The sequence below is a fragment of the Microtus oregoni genome, unplaced genomic scaffold (genome assembly GCF_018167655.1).
Source record: "Microtus oregoni isolate MIOR12 unplaced genomic scaffold, Mior012 000054F_ref0000373, whole genome shotgun sequence".
NCBI lineage: Eukaryota > Metazoa > Chordata > Mammalia > Rodentia > Cricetidae > Microtus > Microtus oregoni.
Window position 1 is genome coordinate 1,420,504 of NW_024543830.1, and position 26,644 is coordinate 1,447,147.

At 51.1% G+C, this 26,644-nt stretch overlaps 1 protein-coding gene across 1 annotated transcript; it reads left to right on the forward strand.

Annotated features, from left to right (window-relative positions):
• The first annotated feature begins 420 nt into the window (after positions 1 to 420).
• LOC121437925 (nuclear receptor ROR-gamma) lies at positions 421 to 26,251 on the forward strand. Its single transcript, XM_041638058.1, has 11 exons — positions 421 to 510; positions 2,401 to 2,430; positions 14,896 to 14,981; positions 15,232 to 15,373; positions 16,512 to 17,018; positions 17,231 to 17,352; positions 18,215 to 18,347; positions 18,559 to 18,666; positions 18,818 to 18,928; positions 19,604 to 19,713; positions 24,814 to 26,251. Exons 1-11 carry the CDS (start codon positions 471 to 473, stop codon positions 24,964 to 24,966), a joined length of 1,542 nt encoding a protein of 513 aa, XP_041493992.1. The 5' UTR covers positions 421 to 470; the 3' UTR covers positions 24,967 to 26,251.
• Positions 26,252 to 26,644: the final 393 nt, after the last annotated feature.

Genomic DNA, 26,644 nt, shown 5'->3' on the forward strand with positions numbered 1-26,644 from the left:
TTCTGTTATCTGTTCTAGTCTGGTCAAAAATCACGAAGACCTGGGTTCAAATCTCAGCTCAATCACGAATTGCCCTTGTGAAGTCCCTGGCAAGTCTTCTCTATTCTGAGCAACAATGGATTCATGATTCTGAATAATCACACTTTCCTGCAGAGGCTGTCATACGCATTTGTGAAAACCACAATCCCGATTTACCTACAAGGCCTGGCAAAAGACTCAGCACACAGTAGGGAATAAATAAATGCTAATTCCCTTTCACCTAGCCATTTCTCCTCAAGACGCCAGACCCTGGTGCACTGCTCTCTCCCTGAGTCCCCTCCTAGTGCCAGGACACTCTGCCAGCCACTCCTTTCCCCTGCCTGCTGACGGGCCAGGTGCTCCCTCCCTCTTCCCTCCTCCCTCCCCTGGGCCCTGCTCCCTGCCCTCCTGGGCAGCCAGGGCAGCAAGGACGGCACCAAGGGAGCTACCCCATGGACAGGGCCCCACAGAGACACCACCGAACATCTCGGGGTAAGAGACCCCAAAGTCCTGCGGGCAGGTGGAAGGGACCACCAGGAGGCTCAGAGCAGAGGAGGGATGGGAAGAGACTGGGAAGGAATTGGGGAAGAGAGTCGCATTGGCAGAGGAGAGCAGAAAGGTGGGATAGGACAAATCTTCATAGCAAAGGAAACAGGAAGAAGGGTTCAGGTTCCGGCAGGAGGAGACTTGGGAAGACAGAGAAGGCAAGAAGGAAGAGCCAGGTTGGAGTGGGGTCAGGAGGGAGGAGCTGTGTTAGGGAGGCTAGATTCAGAGGAAAGATGGGAATGAGGCTGGCTCCCAGGTATGAGCAGGCCCCTCCCTGTCACAGGACCCTGAGCAGTACTGACTCAGGGGGCAGCCGGCTCCAGTGAAGTACCCTGTCTGCTATAAGGGGGGGGGGGGGGGGGGGGCAGAGGGCAGGGCAGGTGCGGAGGGGAGGGGGTGAGGTACGATTTCCAGCTGCTTCAGCCCGGCAGCCCCACACTTTCCTCCCAACCTGTTCGGGAGTTTTATCTCTGCAGAGTGTGAGGCACCTGTGGAGCACAGGAGGGAGGAACCCCACCATGCTTGTCAGCTGGCAGTCTAGGGAGAGTGAGTGACAGCTTCCAGCTTCCAGGGCCACCTAGAGAAGGTCCCTGTGGCCAACACAGGGAGTGCCCCATGCCTCCCTCCCCCTCCCCCATACAAGACTGTCCAGAAATGCAAAGCCTGAGGCTTGACAGGGGTGCAGACCTTCCCCTCCCCCACCCCAGGGAGCCAGGCCACTGGGCCCCATTGACCACTGGGGCAACAAAAAGTAGGAAGCCTGGCTGCAGGGGGCACCTCCTGGCAGAGAGACAGTCTTGGTCCACAGAAGGCAAAAAGTAACAGAACTGAGTCAAAGGTTAGGGACATTACAGGCAGGGCTAATGGGCTTTCTGGGACAAAAGACTGGCCGTGGGCACTGTGTGGATATAGGAATGGGATGGAGGTCTGGCAATATTTTTTAAAAAGCCTCTTTGCCAATGACTCCCTCTCTAGGTGTTTCCCAAATAATGGCTGCATGCATGAATGAACCTGTAACTCTGCAGTAGCCAAGGCTACCCCCCCCCATCAGCTGTTCCCTGTTTGTAGAAACAGCATTTCTACAAACCTCTATGAACCACCCTGGGTCTCCTACTGCCTGATTTCCACCCAGACCTGGATGCAAAGAAGAACAGCCAGGAAAGGGGCTCTTTCCTCTGCTGGCTTGTAGACCAGTGAAGCCCAGAGGTGGCCAGAGAGAGCCTGTTACTCTTCAACCACCCAGTCCCACACCTCTGCAACTCCTTCATGTTGTCTAGCACAGCCAAGCAACCAAAAGATTGCATTCCCACAGGCATTTAAGTCTGGGTGCAGAATATTTGTGTACTTCAACTGTGCCAGATGCTAGAGGTTTCTGGGTGTCCCCCAAATAGCAAGCTGATCAAGACAGATAGTGGCTCTGCTTCAAGACGGCCTTACAATGAAGAAGGGCCCATGGCACACCTAGGGCAGCTGGCTCTTACGTCAAGTGCCAGGAAACAACGCACGTTGCTGACTGAATAAACCCCAAGGCAGAAGAGGGCATGGTGGCTGCTCCAGAGGAAGAGAGACCCAGCTAGATGAAGGGGTGGGAGGAAGGCAGAGTGGCATGGGGAAGTCCTGGAGGCTGAGAGGAGCTGGGCACTTTCAGGACCTGGAAAAGAGCCAGCGTGGCCAAAGGGCAAAGACATGGCATTGCTAAGGGGGCCCAGCTTCTCCTCAAAGGCCAGGCAGTACTAGGGGAAAAAATGGGGCAGGGTGGGAACAAGAAACTGGGGAAGCCCGTGGCTCACTGCCTTGTCAACTGTTGACTGACCCTTCCTTTTCTTCTCTTTACAGAACTTCTGGCTGCAAAGAAGACTCATACTTGTGAGTAAGGGCTTGAGCCAAGAAGGTGGTACTGGGCACGGTGAAACAGTTCAGAGGGCGTGAGTGAGAGAAAGGCCCAGGTCTAAACAGAAGTGAAAGAGGCAGGCGAGACTACAAGACCCAAGAGACAAGGGCCGAAGGAAAAGACCTATGGGCCAAGATAGCAAGGAACAAAAAAAGAAGCCCAAAGAGTGTCAAGTAACAAGCAATGTAAAGAAAAGGGGAACCGTGAAAGAGGAGGGCAGTGTGCTGGACAGAGGCGCAGGTCGCTGGGCCAGGGCAGGGAGGAGGTTTAAGGTCGCCCCAGCCTCGGAACTTAGCAGCCACAATGGGAGGCCTAGGAGCGTGCCCAAGGCTTTGTGGTGGCAGAGCCAGGTTTGGTGTGTTCATCTCTGTGGTTAACACATTCTGAGGTGTGAGCAAGCCTGGATCGAGACTCTGCAGAACGAGAGAGCAGGCTGCCTGGCCTCTGTAAGAGAGAATGGTCAGGGGCACTGTTTCTTGGGTGTCCTGAAATCCTGAGACTGAAGTCTATGAGCAGGAGCCTGTCCAGAAGGACACCCCAATGGATACTGGCGAGTAAGCATCTTCTCTAGGGCCATTTCAGCACCCCAAGTCCAGCCACAGGGAGACAGGCTATTCCAACACCAAGGGCAGCCACTCCTCCAAATCCTGCCCAGCAACCTGGGAGCATTCTAGAAAAGACTTACACAAGTGTGGTCATTACACAAGTGTGATCGTTACAGAAGTGTGGTGTCCTCATCAGAGGAGGGACCCTCCACACCTCCAGAACATGCTCTTTGTTTGTCCCCCAGTTCCTCTCACTGCCAAAGCCATCTGCAGCCTTGTGTTCCAGCATCCCTCCTCCCTGACCTAGGATGCTCCATTTTCCTGGGGGGTCGGGGCTGCTTGGCTCAGCATAATCCTGATCAGCTTCCTGAGCCACTCACTAGCCACAGGGCCCCACGGAAACGCTGAGCAGCGCCCTGGGAGGAAAGTGAGTGAGAATGACTAAGGCTAGCTGGGGGAGGGGATCGGGGACCACACGGGGGTGGGGGGCTTTTGGAGCAGTGGGAACTAGGAAAAGCCAAGCCAAGCCTCCAGCCCTGCCTTCTGTCTTTGAGTCCCCACTATGAATGTCCGCATGAGGATCCAGGCTGTCCATCCTCACCAACCCAAAGCGCAGCTCCTAAGCCAGCAGAGAGAGGCTTGTATTAATTGAAGAGCTGGGGGTCCCAGCAAGATTGAAGCTCTCTCAAGGGGGTTGGTCCAGATGTTGAGATCTACTCCCCGACCCCAGGTCAAGAAAATAAAAATGATTCCCCCAATGAAATAACCTCAAAAAAAAAGGGTCTAGGATGAGAAACTTAGGGGGCACACACAGACCAAGAGGGAGTCTAGCAACTAAGGGGTCAGAAGAAGAACCTTCAAGGCTGAGGTACCCCACAGAGCAGACTGGAAAATGAAGGGACCCATCAGTAACAAACCTCACACCAACAAAACCTACAGAGAAACTCAAGTGCCAGAGCCAGGCCAGCCTGAGACATACTCAAAAGCAAACTTGAACCAGAAACACCCCCATGTTCCTCAGTGGATCTGAAGTCACTCTGCCTGACCACTCTACCACTCTCGACCTGCGTGGCCTTGAGTGGGTTATTTAACCTCTCTGTGTCCCCCCCTCACTTGCCTTTGAAATGGTAGCCGTCACACAAAGTATGTTTGGGGATTACATAATCCACCCAGAACTGAGTCAATTCCCCCCACTCTGAGTTAAGCATATTGTTAAGAGGATGAAGATGGTGGCACTCTCTGTGTTCCAGTCTAGCAGTCTTGCTCCTAAAGGTCCTTTCTGAAGGGCCAACCCATCATACAGTCTTGGGTATTTGCCTAATGGTACTGCCACTGTCATATCCTCAGCCCGTCATGTGGAGGTGGCGGGTGGGTGTGCTGAGGGTCAGTAGTCTCCTGATTACACCGCACTGGGCATGGCTGTTGACAGTCCACAGGGTCTCAGTGCCACGTGACACTACCCAAGACAGATATTCTGTGACTTACCTCTGGGACATCCCTACCCCTGGTGTCACCTGGTGAAGAGGGCCTGGGGTACTCAGGAAGAGGGGATTTCGAGCCTGGCCTCAGCCCATGAGCTCCACGAAGCTCCCCAGCTAGAACTGCCCTGGCGAGTGGAAACAGCTTTTACCACCACTGTGGCTGTGGTTTTGGAATTTTCCAACGCCCCCTGTGATTGGCCGCCCCGCCCCTCACACCCTGTCCCAGACCCAGATTGGCCACGTGGCGTGCCTGTCATCATACACAGTGCACCTCTGGGGGCTGGGGGGCTGTCACTTGGCCACCTGTGTGGTTCAGAGCTTAAACACCCCCTGCCCAGAAACACTGCGGAGAGCTTTGTTGAGATCTGCGGGCTGAGGCACCTCTGAGAGGGCTTTACCCCGCCTCCACTGCCAGCTGTGTCTGTTCTGGTCTACTCTACTGAGGAGGACAGGGAGCCAAGACCGGAGAGCCTAGGCTCAGTCATGAGAAGTAAGTGAATGGGGCCACCTGGCCACGGGGAAGCCTGGGTCCTACTGAATAGGAGGGTTGTCTTGGAAACTGCCTCCTTGGCAGGGTGTGTCCCAGTCAAGGTCAGGATGTGCTGAGGGGTGGTTGGAGTCCCCAGGGAGTTTCTCTCCCTAGGCAGCTTCCTTGGCAGCAGTGGTAAATGAGTTGTTGAGGAGTTCCTGCCATAACTTCTGGGAAGACTGAGCATGCCCAGAGTGTCTGTGGCCCCTTGATTCACAAGAGAGACCAAGACCAAAGGAGGGAGTGCATCACCCAAGAGCTCAGTGTCGGAGCCTGGGAGCTGGTGGAGGTTGGTAGTCATTGAGACTCAACTTAATTCCTAGCTCTTCCTGGTGAAGAGTTTCTTTTTGTGCCTCCAAACACAGGCGCTGCTGTGCCCTGAAGCGGGAGTCACAGTAAACTGAGGTCAGCAGGCAGTGGGGAGTCAGAAATTATCATCAGGCCTCAGAAACGCCAATCTGCCTGACTGCCCACACACACACACACACACACACACACACACACACACACACACTGGACATGAAGGCTAAGTACAATTCAGCCAGGGAGTGTGTGCTCTGTGTGTGCTTGCGTGTGTTTGTATGCACTTGCATGTGCCTCCAGCTACAGTAGAGATGGAATCAGAAAGCTCCTGGTCTCTCTCCCATCCCTGTTTGGAACCATGGGTTGACAGCTGCTGGGCAGATGTCTGGGGCCCATTTGTCTTACAGCCAAGCAGTCTGGGCAGTGAGACCACCCTCCACGTTCACGTAAGGGAAGCCAGAAGACCTCTCAGAGTCCAGGGTAAATGAGGAAAAGGGAAGCCAGTGGCCTTGAGGCCATAACCTGAGGACTCAGGCAGCCCCAACTTCAGCCTGGGGTCTTTCCACAAGCCACAGAAAGGAGGCCATTCTGGGTCCTGGAAAGACCCAGGGACTGAAAGTCTAGTGAGCAGGTTCCAGCACCAGGTCACCTGAGGCAAGCCACTGGGCTCCGGTCTCCAGCCACAAAACCAACTTCACAGTGAAGCCGAACGTAGAGAGTCTCCCAGTTCTAAGAGCTCAGGACCAAAGAGACCCCTTGTCCCCAAAAGAGGCACCCTAAGGGTAAAAGAGAATCTATCTGCCCCCCATGGTATACAAGGAAAACAGATCGAGTTGATATCACTACTTGCATGCGCAGGGTGGGATTACAGTTGGGGGCTGGAGCCTTGGTGAGACAGGAGGACTTGGAGAGTCCTAACAACGGGAGTAGAAGCTGCAGATTTCATTCTGGCTTCTTCCCCTCAACTGCAAAAGCTGGCAGACCGGACCTCAAAGAGACAGCCCCAACATGCCAGATCGGCCCTGGGATGTCATGTTTCTGCATACTTCATGCCCAAGCTGGGGACAGAAGTCCCCAACAGTGGCTGAGAGAGACACTTGGGCAACTCTGCATCACACACACACACGGACACACACACAGAGACACACACACGCATGTATAATCACACAAATATACCTAAGCTTTCTGACCCTATGGGAGTGCCAATTACCACCAGCTTGGGAAAGTCAGAGAAGACAGGCCTTGGTACCATCACACACCAAAGAGTAAGGTCAGAGAAACGAGGAGCAGAAGGAACCCAGGAAATGAGTGATGGATTAAAGATCAGGTTGGCTGATATCCAGGTGGAGGAATATCAGGATTGCCATAGAGTAAGATGTCCAGAGACCACTGGGCACAGGTTATAAGGTACAAACACGAGGGAGGTGGAAAAGAAACTGGAGGATGTCTCATAACCAAACAATCCACTGCCACCACCACCAGCCAGGGGTGAGTAGCCCAGCTCCTTACTGTTAGGAGCTGGTCACTGTGGAGTGAGTAATCAGGAGGTCTAAGCGGGAGGTCACATGTCTGTCACCTTGCTTGAATCCAGTCATGATAATGCAGAGCTGTGGGTCATAAAGAACTCCAAGTCCCCAACGCGCGTGCGTGCGTGCGTGCGTGTGTGTGGTGTGAATAACAGGTGCCACAGAGTGCGTGTGGTGGGCATAGGACAACGTTTGGTAGTTGATTCCTTCCCCTAAAGTTCTGGGGATCGAACTCACGTCGTCAGACTTTTGTGGCTAATGCTTTTACCCACTGAGCCATCTCATGGCTCTGTTTGGTTTTATGTGTTTGTGTGCTTGTTTGTGACCAAGTCTCATAGCTCAGGTTGGTCTTGGGATCAACACCATATAGCTGAGGATGACCGTGAACTTCTGACCTGCCTACCTCTGTTTTCCAAGTGCTAGGATTATAGGAGTATACTGTGAGCCTTGTTCCATCTGACCTTGCTCCTTCCTCAAACCGCTCCTGCACCCTTCTCCTTTCGTTTCTTCTCATTCCTAGCCCAAATCCCACCTGCCTCAGGCTCAAGACTGGAAAGAACTCCCATCTGCCCCATCACAATGAAAATGTGTATCAACTGTTGTCCCTACCTGGGGCTCACTCACTCCTCCCCTGTTCTGTGCTGCTGACTCAAAGCAACAGGGCCAGGGACTTTCCCCCAGCTGAGTGCTCTCTAAGGAAGACAGCCTGGGGTCTCACTCCTGTCCCCATGAATATTTCCTGAGGTCTAATTTCCACTCCTGCTAGTGTGACAACAAGGCCTCTTCCCTGAGACTTCAGGGCTCAAAGAACGGAGATAGGAGATTTCTATTTGGGGGCAGAACAATAATAAAGAGGGGTGTGGGTGCCCCAGCCAAGTGCTTCTGGGTCTGCTGCCTCCCAGAGGCAGCAGACGTGCCCAGGGGAAGAGCTACTGCCCAGGAGACAGGAGGAGATGCTGAGTATGGTTCCCAGTCCTCAGAGCTTCCCCCTGGTGATTCATCCCCTCCCCCATTCGCGGCTTGTTTTCTTTGAGTTCTTTTATTTCCCCTCCTTTCTCCTGTCCCAGACTGTGGGGGTGGCGGGGGCAGCAAGAAGGGGTTTCGAGTGGCTGGCTAGCTTTCATGGCTTTGCAAAAACCCGTCTCTCCCTCGCCCACCTGAGTCTTAGCGTCACTAGTTTTTCAGTTCTGGGATCAGGTATGTCAGTAAAAAATTCTCATGAGGGCTTGCCCGGGCTGGGGGTATGCCCACCAGGTAGATCAGTGGTTCCTGGCCTTGTAGTGGCAACCACCACCTTGGTTTCCAGCAGAAACTAGAGGAACTGAGAGCTAAGAAAGGAGGGAGGCTGATGACAGGCTGCGGTACACAGGGGACCGCTGGCTGGAGCTGTGGTCTCAGTGGAGAAAGAGAAGGGGCCTAAGCGAAGAGAAGCATTCCTCTTTCTCACCCAGCCATTCATTCATTTCTGCAAAGAAAGGTCCAACAAGAAATAACCTGATTCATACCCTAAATGAGCTGTGGACTTCCAGAGGCACTGGGCCATGAGCTCTGTCCGGGTGCACAAGCTCTCTGACTTTGGCTCTAAAGAAGCAGATAAAGGGTACAGGAGCCAGTCAAGACCACTGATAAAAGTTGGGCCCAGGGAATGGTCTCATCCATCCATCCATCCATCCATCCATCCATCAATCTATCCATCCATCCTCTATCTATCCTCTATCTATCTATCTATCTATCTATCATCTATCTATCTACCTCTCTATTTTTATACTAGGCATGAGTCCTTGCTCCTCACCTAACCCATCATCACCCTCATTTCACACTTGTTCACCTTGCAGCCGGTGACCTTGGTCCATCCCCCTCTCCTGGTATACTTGGGCATCTCATCCTCCAAGCGGATACAGCTTAATGATTGAGGACTGTCTCCAGTTACCAAGACCCAACTGTAAACTCCTTGATTGCCCTTTGCCTGTATAGGCTTGGTCTAGTCACTCCTATTCCTTGTTTTTTTTTTTTTTTTTTTTTTTTTTGGTTTTCTGAGACAGGGTTTCTCTGTGGTTTTGGAGCCTGTCCTGGAACTAGCTCTGTAGACCAGGCTGGTCTCGAACTCACAGAGATCCGCCTGCCTCTGCCTCCCGAGTGCTGGGATTAAAGGCGTGCGCCACCATCGCCCGGCTATTCCTTGGTTTTTTGAGCTGTAGTTGGGGACACTATTAGTAGACCCTGCTTTACAGAATTGTTGTGACCACTAAAAGTATACATAAAGAATCCCAAGGACGGTGTGGTGGTTCAGCCACTAGAGAATCTTGCCGTGAGATCTTGGCAGCTGGAGTTCAGTCTCTAGAAGCCACGCGAAGGTGAAAGGAAAGAACCAACACCACAGAGCTGTCCTCTGACGGCCAGGTGTAAGTTGTAGCATGTGTGCCCACATGCATAGATAGCGTGCACGCATGCAGTGTAGTAATCCATGAAGACGTTTCGAAAAGAAAGTGAGTGTGATGGTTCGCATCTATAGCCCAGTACTCAGGAGGGTGGAAGGGGAACCCTGCATCCCAGGCCAGCCTGAGCACACAGTGAAACCCCGCCTAGATGGGAGAGGGAAGCAGTGAGGCTGCTCAAGGGATAAAGGGTCGTGCTGCCAAGTCTGATAACCTGAGTTCAGCCCCCAGGCCCCACATGGCAGAAGGAAAGCACCAACCCCTATAAGCTGTCCTCTGATCTCCACACATTCATTGTGGCGTGTGGCCCATGTACATGCACAACCGATAAATAAATGTAATAATCATTTTAAAAGGGGGACTGGAGAGATGGCTCAGAGTGTAAGAGCACAGGCTGCTCTTCCAGAGGTCCTGAGTTCAATCCCCATCACCCACATGGTGGCTCACAACCATCTGTAATTTAATCTGATTCCCTCTTCTGGTATGCAGACCAAACACTGTACAAATGATAAATAAATAATTTTTAAAAATAACAAAATAATTTAAAAAAAAAAACAAGTCTGGGAAAACAGACCAGTTCATAAAGTGCTTGTTTTACATGCATGAGACCTTGGGTACTGTCCCCAGCACCGCACACACACACACACACACACACACACACACACACAAGCACACACAAGCCTGGCATACACTAAGAATTCCGATAGTGCTTACGTCTTTCGTTATTATTCCTCCTTACTCAGTATCAATTGGACAACAGGAAGAGAAGAACAGAAAAGAGAACCGTAGCATGCCTCTGCCTGAACCATTCCTTCCCTGCAACTGGGGCTTCTGGAGTGAGAACCCCCTGGGTTGCAGCCCCTCTCTGTTCCTACCACTTCCTCTCTGTGGCTAGGCACCTGGTCAGGACCCAGGGCCCAGCTCTGGATAAAGTCAGAAAGCACTATCAGTGAATCTTGCAGCTGTGAGCAGGGTGAGATTAGAGGAGGTGGGAGGCAAAGGTCCTTGCCTCTGCCTTGTTTCTCCTTATAAGAGGTTCTAAGATGCTCCCTGGGGGGGGGGTGCTCCCTGGGGGTGCTCCCAGGGCTGAAGCAGTCTAAAGGAGAGTCACCTTTGCTTTCCAGGGCTGCATCATAATTATAGTTCTCACATTACCTTAGTAGGGCAGACACAGGGGAAAACCTGGTGAATTGGCCTGTATAAAGAATGGGCTTGGGAAAATCATCAAACTGACCTTGACCCCTTGGGAAGAACAGCCTCCAGGGGAACCAAAATCTTGCTGTTTCAAGTATAGTATGAAGGCAAAGAAGCAACCACCCAGCAGCTTGTTAAAGTACAGACTCTCCTGAGCCCCGCCTCAGGCTGCTTGAACAAAGACGCACTTTTGTTTCGTGTATGGGCTATAGCACTCAGAACATCACGAATACGAGGCTAGTTCACTACAGAGTTCCGTCTGCAGCCCAGTCCCACATTTCAACAGGACCTCTAGGTTGCTCGGTCATCACTAGCCTGCACCAGCCATTTTCGCTTTTGTGAGAATGGAGCTCAGAGGGTTTTGTTGTCATTTTTGAAACAGGGTCCCAAACTAAACCCCAGGCTGGCCTAAAAGGCATGGTAACCCTCCTGCCCCAGCCTCTCTGACAGCAGAGGTTTCCCAACTTGAAGGTTTTCATTTGATAACCTTCAGGAGGAGGGTGCAATGAGAAGCAGCCGGTAAGACACAGAAAGCCTAAGAAAACAGCTAAGCGGTGTTTGGTTGCGGTGGGAGCCATGGTGCAGGAGCTGGCCTGCAGGTTCCTGACCTTTGATTGGCTCCAGTTCCTGGCACCACTGGGCCCTGAGATGGTAAGTTCCTGGCAGACTAGACTCCCAGGCAACAGTTTGAGTAATCTTGTGATTACTCAGCTCCCCCTCCCCAAACTGGGTTCCCATGGCTTGCTGTTCAGAGACTGGCTCACCCTGTGAGTCTTAAAGGGTTAGTTGTTAGTTGTGGAAGGTGTTTCTCAGCTCCTCCCACCAGCTCCCTACCAGCCCTTCCCCTCCTTCCTTCCCCAGATCACACACACACACACACACACACACACACACACACACCCCACGCACGCACACACAATGCTGGTACTTTTTTTGATAGTTAAGTGTTTAGGGTAGATGGTACTGAAAGGAGGGGAGGTATAGGGGAAGGAGTACCAGAGACAGACCAGAAGCCTGGTCGTGTGGAGGGTTTGGCATAGGGCTAGGACACAACAGGGGTTTCCCTCTCTTTCTGTTGTCTCCCCACTGCTATAACTATTTCCCCCAGTCTTGAACCTCGCAGTCCTTCTAGCTCTTTCGGCTAGAGGGTCTCACACAGAGAGCTCTGACTCTATGTGCTTGTCTCATTGTGGACCACTGCCTTGAGGAAGACAGAAGAGGGGATGGGCTAGTAGCTGGGGTCCAGGACTCCCACAGCTCCCAAATCTCCCTTAACCATCCAAATCTCTGAAGACAGGCAGGGTCTTAGTCACACTGTGGTAAGTAAGGTTCCTGGGCTAGGACCAACAGTGGGTCAGGTGTGGGACAGGGAGGTGTGACTGGGGTCATCCATGTGGTCAGTGCACACACGCACACGGATGTGGCTCTTGGAGAAGGGAAGAGGTAGGGAGGACTGTGGTTGCCTGCTGGGCCAGGGCCTGAGTTCCCACTGTGGCTTGGCCTAATCTCCCTACCACTTGCTTTTCTAGGTGACCTATGTTGGTTTCCCCCCCCCCCCCGCTCTGGTCTTAGGGCCACTAAAGAAAGACATACCACAGTACACAGAGGAGAAGGTGTTGGGCGGGAGCAAAGCCTGTGGGCCAGAGTGCTTCGGCCAGCCTGCCATGCCCATGGACTTGCTTTATATCAGACAGCAATAACCAGCAACCGTTCTGCCCCTCCATGGTGTCCCCTAGAACTGTACGACCTACATGACAGGCAATGTTACTTTCGCCCTCACTTGCTGCCAAGGGAACCGAGTCTGAGAGTGCTATTAGTGACTGGAAGTGTGTGCCCCCACACTTTCCACCCCTCTTCCAGGCACCCAGGTTCCCTCCTGCTCTCTCTTTCCCCCCAAGCATTAAAACCAGCTTGTAACTTACAGGAAACAATCTGAAAAGTGTGCTTTGCTGTCTGGTGGCCGCAGCTTACTGTGCAGTTGGCGGGTGGCAAGTGTGTCTAGGGGTGGGACAAAGAACTGAGTCAGACACTCATGTGGCCCTTTCAGCTGCTTAATCTGACCCAGCTCTCAGCTGGTTTGAGAAGATCATGGTTTAAGGATGATGGAATAATTTGGTAGGTGGTCGGCACATCACGGTCTACCTCCTTCTCTCGCATCAGCAGGCCTATGTGTGGTTTTGTTTTTTGAAACGAGTCTTGCATAGTCCAGGCTACCCTGGAACTCACTGTCTATCCAAGGATAATTTAGAGCTCCTTATCCTCTGGGCCTCCATCTCTCAAGTGCTGGGATTACAGGGATGTGCAACCCCACCCGATTAGCAGGCTCACACGTGATCAGGCACCAGGCCCAGGCTATGAATTCACATAGGGGTGTTTTGTTCCCTGTAAGGTCCTCCCTCTGTCCATAGAGTGGGGGATGTGTCACAGATGAGAAGGGGCTTTACTGTAGACCATTTTTCTGGCCTGCTCCAGCTCTAGCCTCTCCATTTGGGGAAAACCAGAGATCACCAACTCACCCACCCACTGAGTTCTTAGCTTCTGGAAATATCTGGAATGGCTGGGGCTCCAAGCTTCACCCAATTGCTGTCCCTTCTCTCCCCATCCCCCTCAAAAGTTGCAGATTGAATGTGGGCTTCATGTATGTTGCTATACCACAGAGTTAAGTCCCCAGCCTTTCTAGCTCTTTGGTTTGGTTTGGTCTGTTTTTGTTTGTTTGTTTGTTTTTCCAGACAGGGTTTCTCTGTGTAACAGCCCTGGAAGTCCTGGAACTCCCTTTGTAGACCAGGCTGGCCTTGAACTCACAAAGATCCCCTTGCCTCTGCCTCCCTAGTGCTGGTATTAAAGGTGTATGCCCCCACACTGGAAGACAGCCTCTTGATGTCCTTTAAAATGCTGCAGAAAACTGTAGGCACTGGCAGTGACAGGACAAAGGAAATCTGCCTGGGAGGAGCAGCCACGCAGAGGGTGACCAACAGAGCTTAGAATGACTTTGGTGGGAGGGAAAACTTGGCTTTTTGGTTTGGTTTGGGTTTTGGGTTTTGTTTGTTTTTGGTTTCTCAAAACAGGGTCTCTCTCTCTCTCTCTCTCTCTCCTGATTTTTCAAAACAGTGTTTCTCTGTGTAGTCTTGGCTGTCCTGGAACTAGCTCTGTAGACCAGGTTGGCCTCAAACTCAAAAGATCTGTTTCCTCTGCCTCCTAAATGCCAGCATGCACCACCATCACCTGGGAAAAAACTTGGGTTTTAGTGTCCAGTAAGCAACATCTGCCTAACAAATGTGCACATGTGCACTGGTACAGAGTGTTTGGATCTACAGGTCACGTACACTTTCCTTTCCTTTCTTTTCTTTTCTTTTTTCTTTCTTTCTTTTTTTCTTGAGATAAGGTCTCACTATGTAGCCAAGGCTAGCCTGGATCTTGATATGTAGACCAGGCTGGCCTTGAACTCACAAAGATCCCCCTGCCTCTGCCTCCCTAGTGCTGGAATCTAAGGCATTTGCCATCACGACCAACAAGCCACATATGCTTTTCATCTGTGTACACACACAAGTGTGCCTTCAAACATGTCAACACATGTGAACAGTTCAGGAGGGTGGGATTGTAGACATGCCACTCAAGCAAACTAGCTGTGTGAGCCTGAGCAAACTAGTTGTTCATCTGTGAAGGAAACGGGTGGATGAGGTGCTTTTAATCTCAGCCAGTTTTAACAGTCATGGTCTGTGCTCACACAGATGGACACAGATGCATTCCTTCATCCTCTTACATGCTTGTATACCAAATACTACATCATGTTGGTTCTGGGGCCAACAGCCTGGAAACCTTATTTGGGCTCTTGGACAATCAGTAAAGCTGGGTTGAGCTTCTCCAGGCTCCATCCCTGCTTCTTCCTAGTCTCTCTGTACCCCCACTGCATTGGTCCCCCTCAGTTCCTGTTCCTGTGTGGCCTTCCCTCTCCCAAGAGTGACTGACATCTCTGTCTAGTGCCCAGTGACTGGTGTACCTCATCTTCCTGCTATGCCCCATCCTCTGTTCATGGGAGTGAAACCTCAGAAGAGGGAGTGGGCACAAAGGCAGCCCCTTGGGCGGGAAGCAGGTGTTACAAAGCTGTAAGGACTCCTCTGGCTCTTTACAGGATGGGGGTGGGGGACACTGGGGATATTCAACTTGAAGGGATAAGCAGGTGGCCTCTTTGCAGCTGCTTACCGCCTCAGTAAAAGCTGATACAACTCCCAGATGCTTTGTGAACAAAACCCAGCCTCCTCAGACCCTTTGCTTTTAGCACTTCGCTTCCCCTTCTCTAATGCAAGAGGGCATGGTGGGGCTCCCTGGAGAAATGGGGAAGCACCAGACACCTGCGTCAGTACCCCAGGCTCATGGTAGTGGAATCCAGAAAAATATCCCGGGCAAACATCTCTCTCCCTCTCTCCCAGCACAAATTGAAGTAATACCTTGCAAGATCTGTGGGGATAAGTCATCTGGGATCCACTACGGGGTCATCACCTGTGAGGGGTGCAAGGTGAGTCGCAGGCAGCGGTCTGCAGATGCACACTTGGTGAGGGTCCTGAACGTGAGGAAGCAGGAGGATCTTGTCTTGGTGTGAGAAAGTGACCACAGCGTCAATCACAACTCTACAGTCGGGGTTGTGGGACCTTTGGTGGGTTTCTAGATGTGGAAAGTCCTGAGGCTGAGGCTGGTGCACGGGAGTTAGAGGTCCCAGGACCACCTTGACCTTGACCTGGATGAGATAAGCAACCTCTGTTCCCCAGGGCTTCTTTCGCCGCAGCCAACAGTGCAATGTGGCCTACTCCTGCACCCGTCAGCAGAACTGCCCCATTGACCGCACCAGCCGCAACCGATGCCAACACTGCCGCCTGCAGAAGTGCCTGGCTCTGGGCATGTCCCGAGATGGTGAGGATGCGGGGGGGGGGGGGGGGGGGGCAGGCCCCAAGAGTCCCTAAACTCTTCAGAGGCATCCTTGTCAGACAGAGTTGGCTTGCGAAAACATCCTGCATGGGGTCTCTCACTGTTCTTCCGCCCTTAGCCCTTTGTCCCATCTTTTTGAACGTCCTCGAGGCTCTTCAGAGTCTCAGCTCCAGGCTCTGCACCAGAAACCCTTTACCAGTGGCCTATCACTCGTGTCTCTTCTTCCTCTAATGAATTCTCTTCGTTCTGCCTTCTCCTAGCCTAGTTCCCATCCACTTTCCACGTTGTCATCTCTTGCCCTGTCACCTGAGTTTAGCTCCAGCTCCCTCCTGAACCCTGTGACTGGGAACACCATCAAAGTTAGCCTGAGAATGACCCAGAAGGTGGGGGTGGAGTGTGGTGTTCCTAGGGTCTTATCCACCCTCCTCACCCACCGTCCTCACCGCAGAAGGAGCCCTGGGTGGAGGGGGGGGGGGTGGCATGAGGTGAGGAGGAGCTAGAAGGAGCATGTCAGCACTTTTCAGTGCTCAAAATAACAAAGCGAAAGGAAACATGCAGGGGTGCAGAGGGGCAGGCGGGGCCAAGGGCTGTGCCCCCACACCTGGGAGGGGTTGGGGGAGCGAAAAGGCAGGAAAGAGAGAGAGAAGAGGATGTTCAGAAGAAGCCGCGGAGCCTGGGTTGGGCTGTGGTGAGTATCTAGGTCACCAGGGAGCCTGCAGGCCTGACCACAGGGAGACCTGTGTTCGCAGCCCTTCTCTTCCTCCAGCCCTCCCAGACAGGCACGCTGACCCCAATACAGCCTGAGGCCCCCTATTCAACCCCCACCTCAGCCCCAGTCTCCAGAGACCAGAATCCCAAGCCCAAGCTCATTGCTGGGTTTCTGTCACTATTAGCATTTAGTTTAGGGCTCAAATGATTTTCCTAGGGAAATGGAAATGCCAGTAGGGCAGATCCTAACTGGAACAGAACCAGTTGTGGGAGGAGCCTGGAGCCTAAGCTCCCAAAGAGAAAGTTCACAGACTAGCGGGAGAATTGACTTAGGGTCCAATTTGTGTGCCTGTTGACCCTGCCCTGTACTGTGTTCCCCTGCCTGCCACCTGTACTGATTCTGAACCTTCTTCAGCTGTTAAGTTTGGCCGAATGTCCAAGAAGCAGAGGGACAGTCTCCATGCAGAAGTGCAGAAACAGCTGCAGCAGCAACAGCAACAGGAACAAGTGGCCAAGACTCCTCCAGCAGAGGGCCATGGAGCAGATACCCTTACATATACTTTGGGGCTCCCAGATGGACAGCTACCACTGGGCGCCTCACCTGACCTGCCTGAGGCCTCTGCTTGTCCCCCTGGCCTCCTGAGAGCCTCAGGCTCTGGGCCCCCATATTCCAACAACTTGGCCAAAACAGAGGTTCAAGGAGCCTCCTGCCACCTTGAGTATAGCCCAGAGCAAGGCAAAGCTGAAGGCAGAAACAGCGTCTACAGCACAGACAGCCAGCTTACTTCTGGAAGACGTGGACTTCATTTCGAGGAAGCCAGGCATCCCGAGCTTGGGGAACCAGAACAGGGTCCAGACAGCCACTGCAGTCCCAGTTTCTGCAGCGCCCCAGAGGCACCATACGCCTCTCTGACAGACATAGGTGAGCATCGGGGAAGGGAAATGGGCAGTGAAGATGAGGGAAGAACTTCCACTAGCGCCCTTGTAACCAAACATTAGTCCTAAGGAACTGGGGGATTCTGGACCAAGAGTCAAGGGAGGAGCTAGAGCAGGTGGGCCAGGGAGAGCCTCTTCGTGAGAGTCGGGGTGGGAACTGGCTGAGATCTAGCCATGCCTTCCTCTTCCGGCCCCCAGAGTACCTGGTACAGAATGTCTGCAAGTCCTACCGAGAGACATGCCAGCTGCGGCTGGAGGACCTGCTACGGCAGCGCACCAACCTCTTCTCCAGGGAGGAGGTGACCAGCTACCAGAGGAAGGTGAGGGCAGGAGACACGAGGGAAGGGAGGGCATCACCCCCACCACCACTGGGAGAGCCCAGAGATGGCTACTTGCACAGGTATGGGAGCAGTAGAGTATCACAGACAGGCTGGCCCACAGGTGTGTTCTCTATTCCCTAGCAGCTAAATGAGAGGGTTTCCCTAGCTCCTGCTTATGGAAAATTTACCCAGCTAGCAACCCGCCTCCTCTTCCATCCAGACCTTGCCACACTGCCTTTCATGCTCTACCAGCAACTGACACTAATCAGTACCTAAGGGCCATTTATTGAATAGCCTTCCTTCTAGTCAGTGTAACAGAAACTTTGATAAAGGACATCCAACCTGTAGCTATGAGCTGCATGTGTCCAAAGATAGTGATTAATGTGGCCCAATACACAATCATGAGGGGTTTTTGTTTGCTTTTTTTTTTTTTGTCTTTGTTTTTGTTTTTTGTTTTTTTCTGAGTCAAGATTTTTCTGAGTAGCCCTGGCTGTCCTGGAACTCACTTTGTAGACCAGGCTGGTCTTGAACTCCGCCTGCTTCTACCTCCCGAGTGCTGGGACTAAAGGTGTGTGCCATACCTGGCTTTAAAAAAACATGAGATTTTTAAAAACTTGATTCCCAGGTGTGAACTTTGTAGCTAGCCACATCGTATCGCCGTGCCAAAGGTTAGACATACCTGGGAGATCATCCTCAGCCCTTCTGTCAGCTGGCCTCTGAGAATAGCGTTTACACTAAGGTAGAGGCACTCAGGGTCACAAAGAGATAGAACCAGTCAAGCTCCAATCCGAGGGCTCTCCAGTATCTGCTGTCCCTTCTGCACCACTCTGACAACACCAGGTCACCTCCTCTGTCCCTGCAGTCCATGTGGGAGATGTGGGAGCGTTGTGCCCACCACCTCACTGAGGCCATTCAGTATGTGGTGGAGTTTGCCAAGCGGCTCTCGGGCTTCATGGAGCTCTGCCAGAATGACCAGATCATACTACTGAAAGCAGGTGCCCAGGGATGGGTGGGCCCAGGGATGGGGGGAGAGTATGGGCTGGGGATGGAAGCAGAATGAGCCTGGGAGATGAAGCCAGGGGTGGCAAAAAAAAAAAAAAAAAAAAAAAAAAAAAAAAAAAAAAAAAAAAACAGATACTGGGGAGTCAGTTCCTGGCTTTCCTGGCTTTGCGTGACTCTGCCCTCCCACCCCCACCCCCCTTCCAGGAGCTATGGAAGTCGTGCTCGTGAGGATGTGCCGGGCCTACAACGCTGACAACCACACAGTCTTCTTTGAAGGCAAATATGGCGGCGTGGAGCTGTTCCGAGCCTTGGGTGAGGGGCAGGGAGAAATGAGAAGTTCCTGACGCCAGTCTTCTCTAAAGCCCCTCTATAGGGCTGAGGCTCCCTCTGCTCTAAATGCCCAAAGGGTGGTGCCCTTGAGAACCAGCTTCCATGCTTACTCTCTCCATCTCCACCCCGGCAGGCTGCAGCGAGCTCATCAGTTCCATATTCGACTTTTCCCACTTCCTCAGTGCCTTGCGTTTCTCTGAGGATGAGATCGCCCTCTACACGGCCCTGGTTCTCATCAATGCCAGTGAGTGTGGCTGGGCCCGGGGAAAAACACTCTGGTGGCTAGGACACAGCAATTAGTGGAAAGCCTAGGCCTTTGGGTGTGGCTATCCAGAAAACCTAGGAAAGTGGGCCTGCTGCTCTGTGCTTGTTAAATAGCAGTACAAGTCTTCCAGTTCTGCCAACGGCCTCAAACCAGAAGCAAAACTTTATAGATGACTTCAGGGTATTTGAGGAAACAAAGCCAGAGGTCTCTTAGGAGTTGAAAGAGAGCCACAGACAACTTTAGAGGCCTTGGTGGCCACCTGGACAAATTCAGGAGGTCAGCTGAGCCACTCTTGTAGGAATGGGAAAGCTCCCTTCCAACATTTTACCTCGTGACAGAAACCTAGTGCCTGACATTGAGCAGGTGAAAGAGCAGGTCACCAGGGAAGAGGTAGCTTGGAGTTGGAAGACTAACAGTCCCCACCCATTTCATCACCAAAGGTTCCCTAGTAGTTAACTAGACAGGCCCAGCGTCTCATCTCTGCTACTATCAAACCAACACACACACACACAGGCACACGCACGCACACACACACACACGCACACACACGCACTCAGCTGGGAGGGCCTCTCCAAAAAGATACGTGACACCATTTTGCTGGGCAGGACTGTGTGTGATTTTTCTGTTTCACTCTGGTCCCATCCCTTCCTTCAGACCGGCCTGGGCTCCAAGAGAAAAGGAGAGTGGAGCATCTGCAATACAGTCTGGAGCTGGCCTTCCATCATCATCTCTGCAAGACCCATCGCCAAGGCCTCCTAGCCAAGGTAGGAAAGATCCCTAGGAGAGAAGAGACCAGACCCAGTGCCAGTTCTGTGCCCTCGGGGCCAGGGTCTTCAGGAGCAGAGGAGGGAGTGCCGAGGTGCTGTGTTAAGGCAGAGTTTGCAACAGCAGCGGGACTGTGGGAACAACTGGTTCCAGGTGCAAAGAGGCGGAAAGTTAGCGTGGAGTTGTGAGAGACCTCCAGGGAACGATTGGGTTTAATATAGCCCACATTTCCCCAGCACCTGCTTACACAGAGCCACAGAGCACTGTGGAAAGATACAGAGATGCCGCCTCACTAAGGTATTTCAGTCGGGTATAAAGAGATGCCATGCCTTCTGAAATAACTCTAATATGAAGTAGAATGTGTGGTATTTCATAATGAGATTAAAAAGTGCTTTTGATGATAGGTCTCTTACCCTTAAGGCAGCCCAGTTATAAATAGGCAGGTGTTAAGATCTTCCTGTAACAATAAAGTGATTTCAGTGGCTTATATTAATTGATAACACGAATCTTAACTGCAGTGCTTTTTCGACGATTTCCCTGGAGCCCCTAATTCAATATTATAAAAACTCTTGAAAGCACAGCATTGGTGGTGTGTGCCTGTAAAGCAGCACTCACGAGGACGAAGGAAGCAAGAGAAACAGGAATTCAAGGTCATCCTCAGTTATAAAGAGTTTGAGGCCCGCCTGGACTACATGAAACTCCCCTCTAAAAATGAGAGAACTTCTGGAAAAAATTATAGTGTGTACAGGAGTTTAAAACAATTCAAGAGACTGGTGAGATGGCCTGATGGATAAAGACACTTGCCACAAAGCCTATGATGGCCTGAGTTTGATCCCTGGGACCCACATGATGAAAACGAAATTCTTAACGCCTGCAAGTTGATCTCTGACACACACACACATAAATGAAAAATGTAAAACTTCTCCACAACGTGAGGGTAAAGCGAGTAGAACCTAAGTACTACCTTAAAAAGGCAAATCAAGCATGAAAGATACAGGTTTGAACAAACATCCATGAGGACAGAGCAGGGATCCAGGCTTAGGAACGGAGATGAATGGAACTCTAAGGAGGTCAAATAGTATGTAGAGGGAGGATGGGTCATGGCACGTATTTCCGTGCGTGTGTGTGTGTGTGTGTGTGTGTGTGTGTGTGTGTTTGTGTGACCATGTGTACGTGGTGCCCATGCAGAAGAGGATGTGTATGTATGCCTGTAGAGGCCAGATAACCTCGGCTAGCATTCCTCGCTGGTGCCATCTATAGTTTTCATTCATTCATTCATTCATTTACTTATTCAGTTACTCATTTTGAGGCAGGGTCTCTCACTGGCCTGCTCTGTGGTTGACCTAGGACTGCTGAGAGGCCCCAGAGATCTGCTGTCTCTTTCTCTCAAATGTGGAGATTACAAGCATGAACTACCTTGCCCATCTTTCTTTTCCCCCCTTTTTTTCTTTCTCTTTTCTTTTTTGTTTGTTTTTTTTTTAAGATTTATTTATTTACTATATGTACAGCACTCCTTCCATGTGTGCCCGCACGCCAGAAGGGGGCGCCAGGTCTCATTACAGATGGTTGTGAGCCACCATGTGGTTACTGGGAATTGAACTCAGGACATCTGAAAGAGCAGTTAGTGCTCTTAACCACTGAGCCATCTCTCCAGCCCTGTTTTTTTGTTTTTGTGTTTGTTTGTTTCACAACAAGTTTTTCTGCATTGCCCTGGCTGCCCTGGAACTTGCTTCATAGACCAGGCTGGCCTCAAACTCACAGATCAGCCCTCCTCAGCCTCCCCAGTACTGGGATTAAAGGAGTGTACCTCCACACCCAGCTTTCGCCCGGTTTCCTTTCTGTGGGTTCTGGAAACTTTCAGGTCCTCATGCTCGAAGGCCTGCACTTTATTGACTGAGCTGTCTCCCCAGCTCTCATGGTACTTTTCGGTAAATGTGAGGCCAGAAGCTGGGGTAAACTGGAGAGAACAGAAGGTAGGCCTGAAAACTGTGAGGAACAGGAACTGCGAAGACTCTCGGTGCCATAGGAAGAGTGAAGGTTTTGCTTCTAGGCAATGGGGAGCCCCGACAACTACAGCCATGCATGGGGAGCCCCTACAACTAGAACCATGCAATGGGGGAGCCCCGACGACTAAAGCCATGCTATATTCAGATCTGTCATTAAGAAATTTACTTTGTAAAGGACCCACCTATGTAGTCATTCTCTTAGGCCCTTGTGGCACACAATCGTGCTAGTGCTGAGATACAGAAGTTATCCAAACAATCTCTCCCTAAGAAATGTAACCTCCAATCACAGCAAAATAGATCTAAAGAAGAGACTGGGCCTAGGAAAGCCATTGGAATGCAAATGTGGTTGAATCCACTTTGGTGTGTTTTGTATTTTTTTTTTTTTTTTTTTTTTTTTTTGGTTTTTCCAGACAGGGTTTCTCTGTGGTTTTGGAGCCTGTCCTGGAACTAGCTCTTGTAGACCAGACTGGTCTCAAACTCACAGAGATCCGCCTGCCTCTGCCCCCCAAGTGCTGGGATTAAAGACGTGCGCCACCACCACCCGGCTTTTGTATTATTTTTTGAGACAGGGTCTCACGTAGCCAAGGTTAGTCTTAAACTAATGATCCTCCTACGTCCACATTCACAAGTGCTAAGATCACAGGCATGTACCACCACGCCACCAACACATCATGGGCTGGAGAGATGGCTCAGCAGTTAAGAGCATTGCCTGCTCTTCCAAAGATCCTGAGTTCAGTTCCCAGCAACCACATGGTGGCTCACAACAATCTGTAATGAGGTCTTGTGCCCTCTTCTGGCCTGCAGGCATACACGCAGACAGAATAGTGTATGCATAATAAATAAATAAATATTGAATAAAAAAATAAAAACACATCACACAGCCGGGAAGTGGTGGCACACGCCTTTAATCCCAGTGCTCGGGAGGCAGAGGCAGGGGGATCTTCGTGAGTTTGAGGCCAGCAAGCTAGCTCCAGGACAGGCTCCAAAGATACAGAGAAACCCTGTCTTGAAAAACAAAACAAAACAACAACAACAAAAAAGCCAGGCGGTGGTGGTGCACATCTTTAATCCCAGCACTTGGGAGGCAGAGGCAGGTGGATCTCTCTGAGTTCGAAGCCAGCCTAGTCTACAAGAGCTAGTTCCAGGACAGGCACCAAAGCTACAGAGAAACCCTGTCTCAAAATACAAATAAATAAATAAATAAATAAATAAATAAATAAATAAATAAATCACACATTCCAGCTATCAGCCACCACTAGACTATTAAACTCCTAACTCAACTTCCCACCCTACCTTTGTCTGCCATGTCAGAGCCACACACCACTCACTCAGTATCCATGCTGGCCCCTTTAAGGAGGCAAGACCATCACCGGCCTCTTTTGTTTCCTACCTCCCTGTGTTGCCAAAAATTCAACTCTAGAGTCTGTGTTATGGTCAAAGGGACCATCACGTCACCCCTACTTTCTTCCTACCTGACTTTGTACCACTCTTTGGGTTCCCATACTCTGACCACACTTTCTTTGCTAGTCCTTCAGCAGACCATGGCTGGTCCCATCTCTCGGGGCCTTCGTACCTGCCGCTGTCTCCTGTAGAATTCCCTCTGAGTTTCCAAATGTTTTTCTTCAAGCCTTCATTCAGGAAAGGTTTTTCCCTAAACGATTACCCAACAGGAGAAGGACTCCTTCCCTCATCCTGCTTCAGTACTAATAAATACAGCTGTATGCTGTAAATACAGCGGTATTCCTGTAGATACAGGAATATGCTCTAAGAACACAGCTTTACATTGTGGGGGACCACAGGATGAACTCACAAAAACACACAGCTACACTGCCTCTACCCCTGTAGCCCTACAGAACCACTGTAGTTAAAGGTTCATAACTCCTCAAAAAGTTGTTAGGCAGCATATAGCTGTATTTAGGGATCCCTGGATGCTGTATACAGCTAATAAAACTACAGTTTCTATTCACTGATGTTATATCGGAGCTCCTGACAGTGCTCCACCTAAATTTGTCAAGTTTCTCAACAAATATCTTTTGAATGAATAAAAGAAATTACTGTAGTAACCCAGGCAAACTCAAAAGCACTAAAACACAAAAAGATAATAAATTCGAGCTATGTGCGGGAGTCACCCGCTGCTTTCCTCTGGCAGGTACTTTTCTAGGGAGCTAAGCAAGAAGGGGAGACGGCAATAAAGAGGTGGTTTTAAGTCTCACGTGGTTGTGCTGGAAGTTGCATAGGAATGATGGTGTCTCGGCCTTTCTTGCTGCCTCTGTCCCAGGGGCTTCTGTGCCTTCCTGCGGGGGAGGACTGACTAGACTGATTTATGTTTGCTATGTTGGGTACCTGCTTCAAAACTCTGTTTAGTTCAAGCAAGCAGTTGTCGGGCATTTGTGCCAGCATTGTTATAGGAATGGAAGAGACCTAGTGGGGAAAGACAGATGGACCTAAGTAAATGTGAAGCAGAAGGCAGATTGATCCTTTCCCACAGTGTGGCAAGTACTACACAGAAGGAAGCCTAAGGAAGAAGGGCTTTATCCCAGCAAGGGATGGGCGGGGGGGGGGGGGGGGAAGCAAGGTGGTCTCAGAGGAGATAACACTTGAAGCAAAGGAGATTTAGGAAGGTATTCCAAATGAGAAAAATAAGCAGGGTGGTGGTGGCACACGCCTTTAATCCCAGCACTCGGGAGGCAGAGGCAGGCAGATCTCTGTGAGTTCGAGATCATCCTGGCCTACAAGAGGTAGTTCCAGGACAGGCTCCAAAGCTACAGAGAAAACCATCTCAAAAAACCAAAAAAAGAAAGAAAGAAAGAAAGAAAATAATATGAACCAAGGCAAAGAGCCGGTAAAGTCAGTTTGGGGGTAGGCAGAGCCATGTATGCCATCAGCCCAGCATGGCCTTGCTAAGCCAGGCACGGTGCTGAGGGTGCAGATGTGACTTTCAAAACCTAATCCAGATGCACGTACATCTAACCAGTGGGACCAGCTGCTGGGGTGGAAGGAGCAGCAGGGAGGGGTATCCCAGTTCAACAACAGCAGGAAGACATTTTTGCTCTGGCAAACTCTGACTCTCAATCCCTCCTAACCCATCTCCAGCTGCCACCCAAAGGGAAACTCCGGAGCCTGTGCAGCCAACACGTGGAGAAGCTGCAGCTCTTCCAGCGCCTCCACCCCATCGTAGTCCAAGCTGCCTTCCCTCCTCTCTACAAGGAGCTCTTCAGCGCTGACTTTGAGCCCCCGAGGGGCTAACCAAAAGACCCCAGGACAGACAACTGTCTGCTTCCTTCAGCTGACGGATGGCCCTGTCTCCCTGGACTCCGTTCCCTCAGCCTCCCCCTTCTTGTGCTCTCTGGGGGGTGGTCTCCCTAGGAGTGAGCAAATGCTAAGCCTGGTTTTCTGCCCCCAGGCTTGCCTGGCAGAAAAACAGTAGCAGATGACCGTGAAAAGGCTTGTTAGGTTTGATTTCCCATAAGTTCCACCCTGGCTTCCGGAAGGTGTGGGGTAGATGGGACATAAAGGCCTGTAGGATGACCAAGTCAAACGAACAGGGGGATAAATCCAGATACCCAGGGTGAAGAGAACTCAATTCTGAGCTTGAAAGCTAACAGAGTCCTTTGAATACCTCATTGTACTTCCCCTTGGACTCCAGCTGGGGGAGATGGATCTAGCTCAGACTGGTGGTGGCAAGCAGCCAGAAAGACGTGTATATAACAAGTATCCAGATCCTTGAGATTTTTCTGCCTTCCTCCTTCTTAGTCCAGTAAAGAAGTCGTTCGCCACCCTGCCCCTTTTCTGGGACCTGGATATGTAAAGAGTAATGATGGGGTAGAAATGAGGGGCCAGGATACCGGGTGTGGAGGGAGGCCACAGTCAATGAGAGTCAGTCAATGAGAGTATCATTGACAGAATTAGAATGCGAACCTCTGTGTGCACTTTGAAAGTCGGCTTTGTTAGCACACTCTAACCAGACACACACACACACACACAGATGGAGCACAGAGCGACTCTGCCTGCAGTGACACACCTTTGTAGACACTTCTCCAATGGTACAATCTCTCCCTCGAGGTCACAGCTCAGAGAGGCTGGGAGGTGAGGGGTCTTAGGTCTACAGGATGTCAGAGCATACTTTCCCAGCTCCGGCTGTCTTCTGTCCCAAGAGCTATCCCTAAGAGAAGCAGAGGATTGGACGCTGATCAGCCAGAGACACCCAAGGACCTGCCGGCACTGGGAGCATGCCCTTGCCCTCAGCCTCTATCCTGCTCTCTCTATGAGGAAAGAGGGCAATGCTGTCCCCTGCTCTGTGCCTGTGGGCCGCTGACTCCAGCATGGGGGAATGACTGGAACAGGGCAGGGACCTGTTTCTCTTCCATAATCTTGCTCAGAAGTTCTCTCAGCTTTGTAAAGCTGCCTACTCTCCTAGGAGGTGGAAGCAGCAGCAGAGAGGGAGGGAGATTTTTTTTTTTCCTCTCAGGGAAGGGTTTAACTAGATAAGCATAAAACCCTACTTGTGCATTCTTTATAAAATGATTTTAAAGGCTGGAATTTGTATGTGTGTTTGTGTGTGTGTGTGCACGCGCGCATGTGTGCACACTTGTGCAAAGGTGCAGGGCACATGAGTTGGGTGGTGGGAGACCTAAATGCTACTACCCAGGATACACGCTTGCTCTGAAGTCTTGTTGCCGTGTCAAGTCAGTAATCCATCTGTTTTATAGGAATTTTAGCCCCCTAGATTCTTCCCCAAACCAAGCAGTCCCTCGGGGAGACTTGGAAACTGATGCTCAGGTACCCAGCACTGGAGGAATGACAAACTAAGCTGCAGGAAGATATTCTGGACTGAGAACTTCCGACAAACGATACCCACAGGCCCATTTAGATATAGAGATTGCACAGAATTGCCCTGCGTCTAAGAGACTAGAAACTGTGGAAG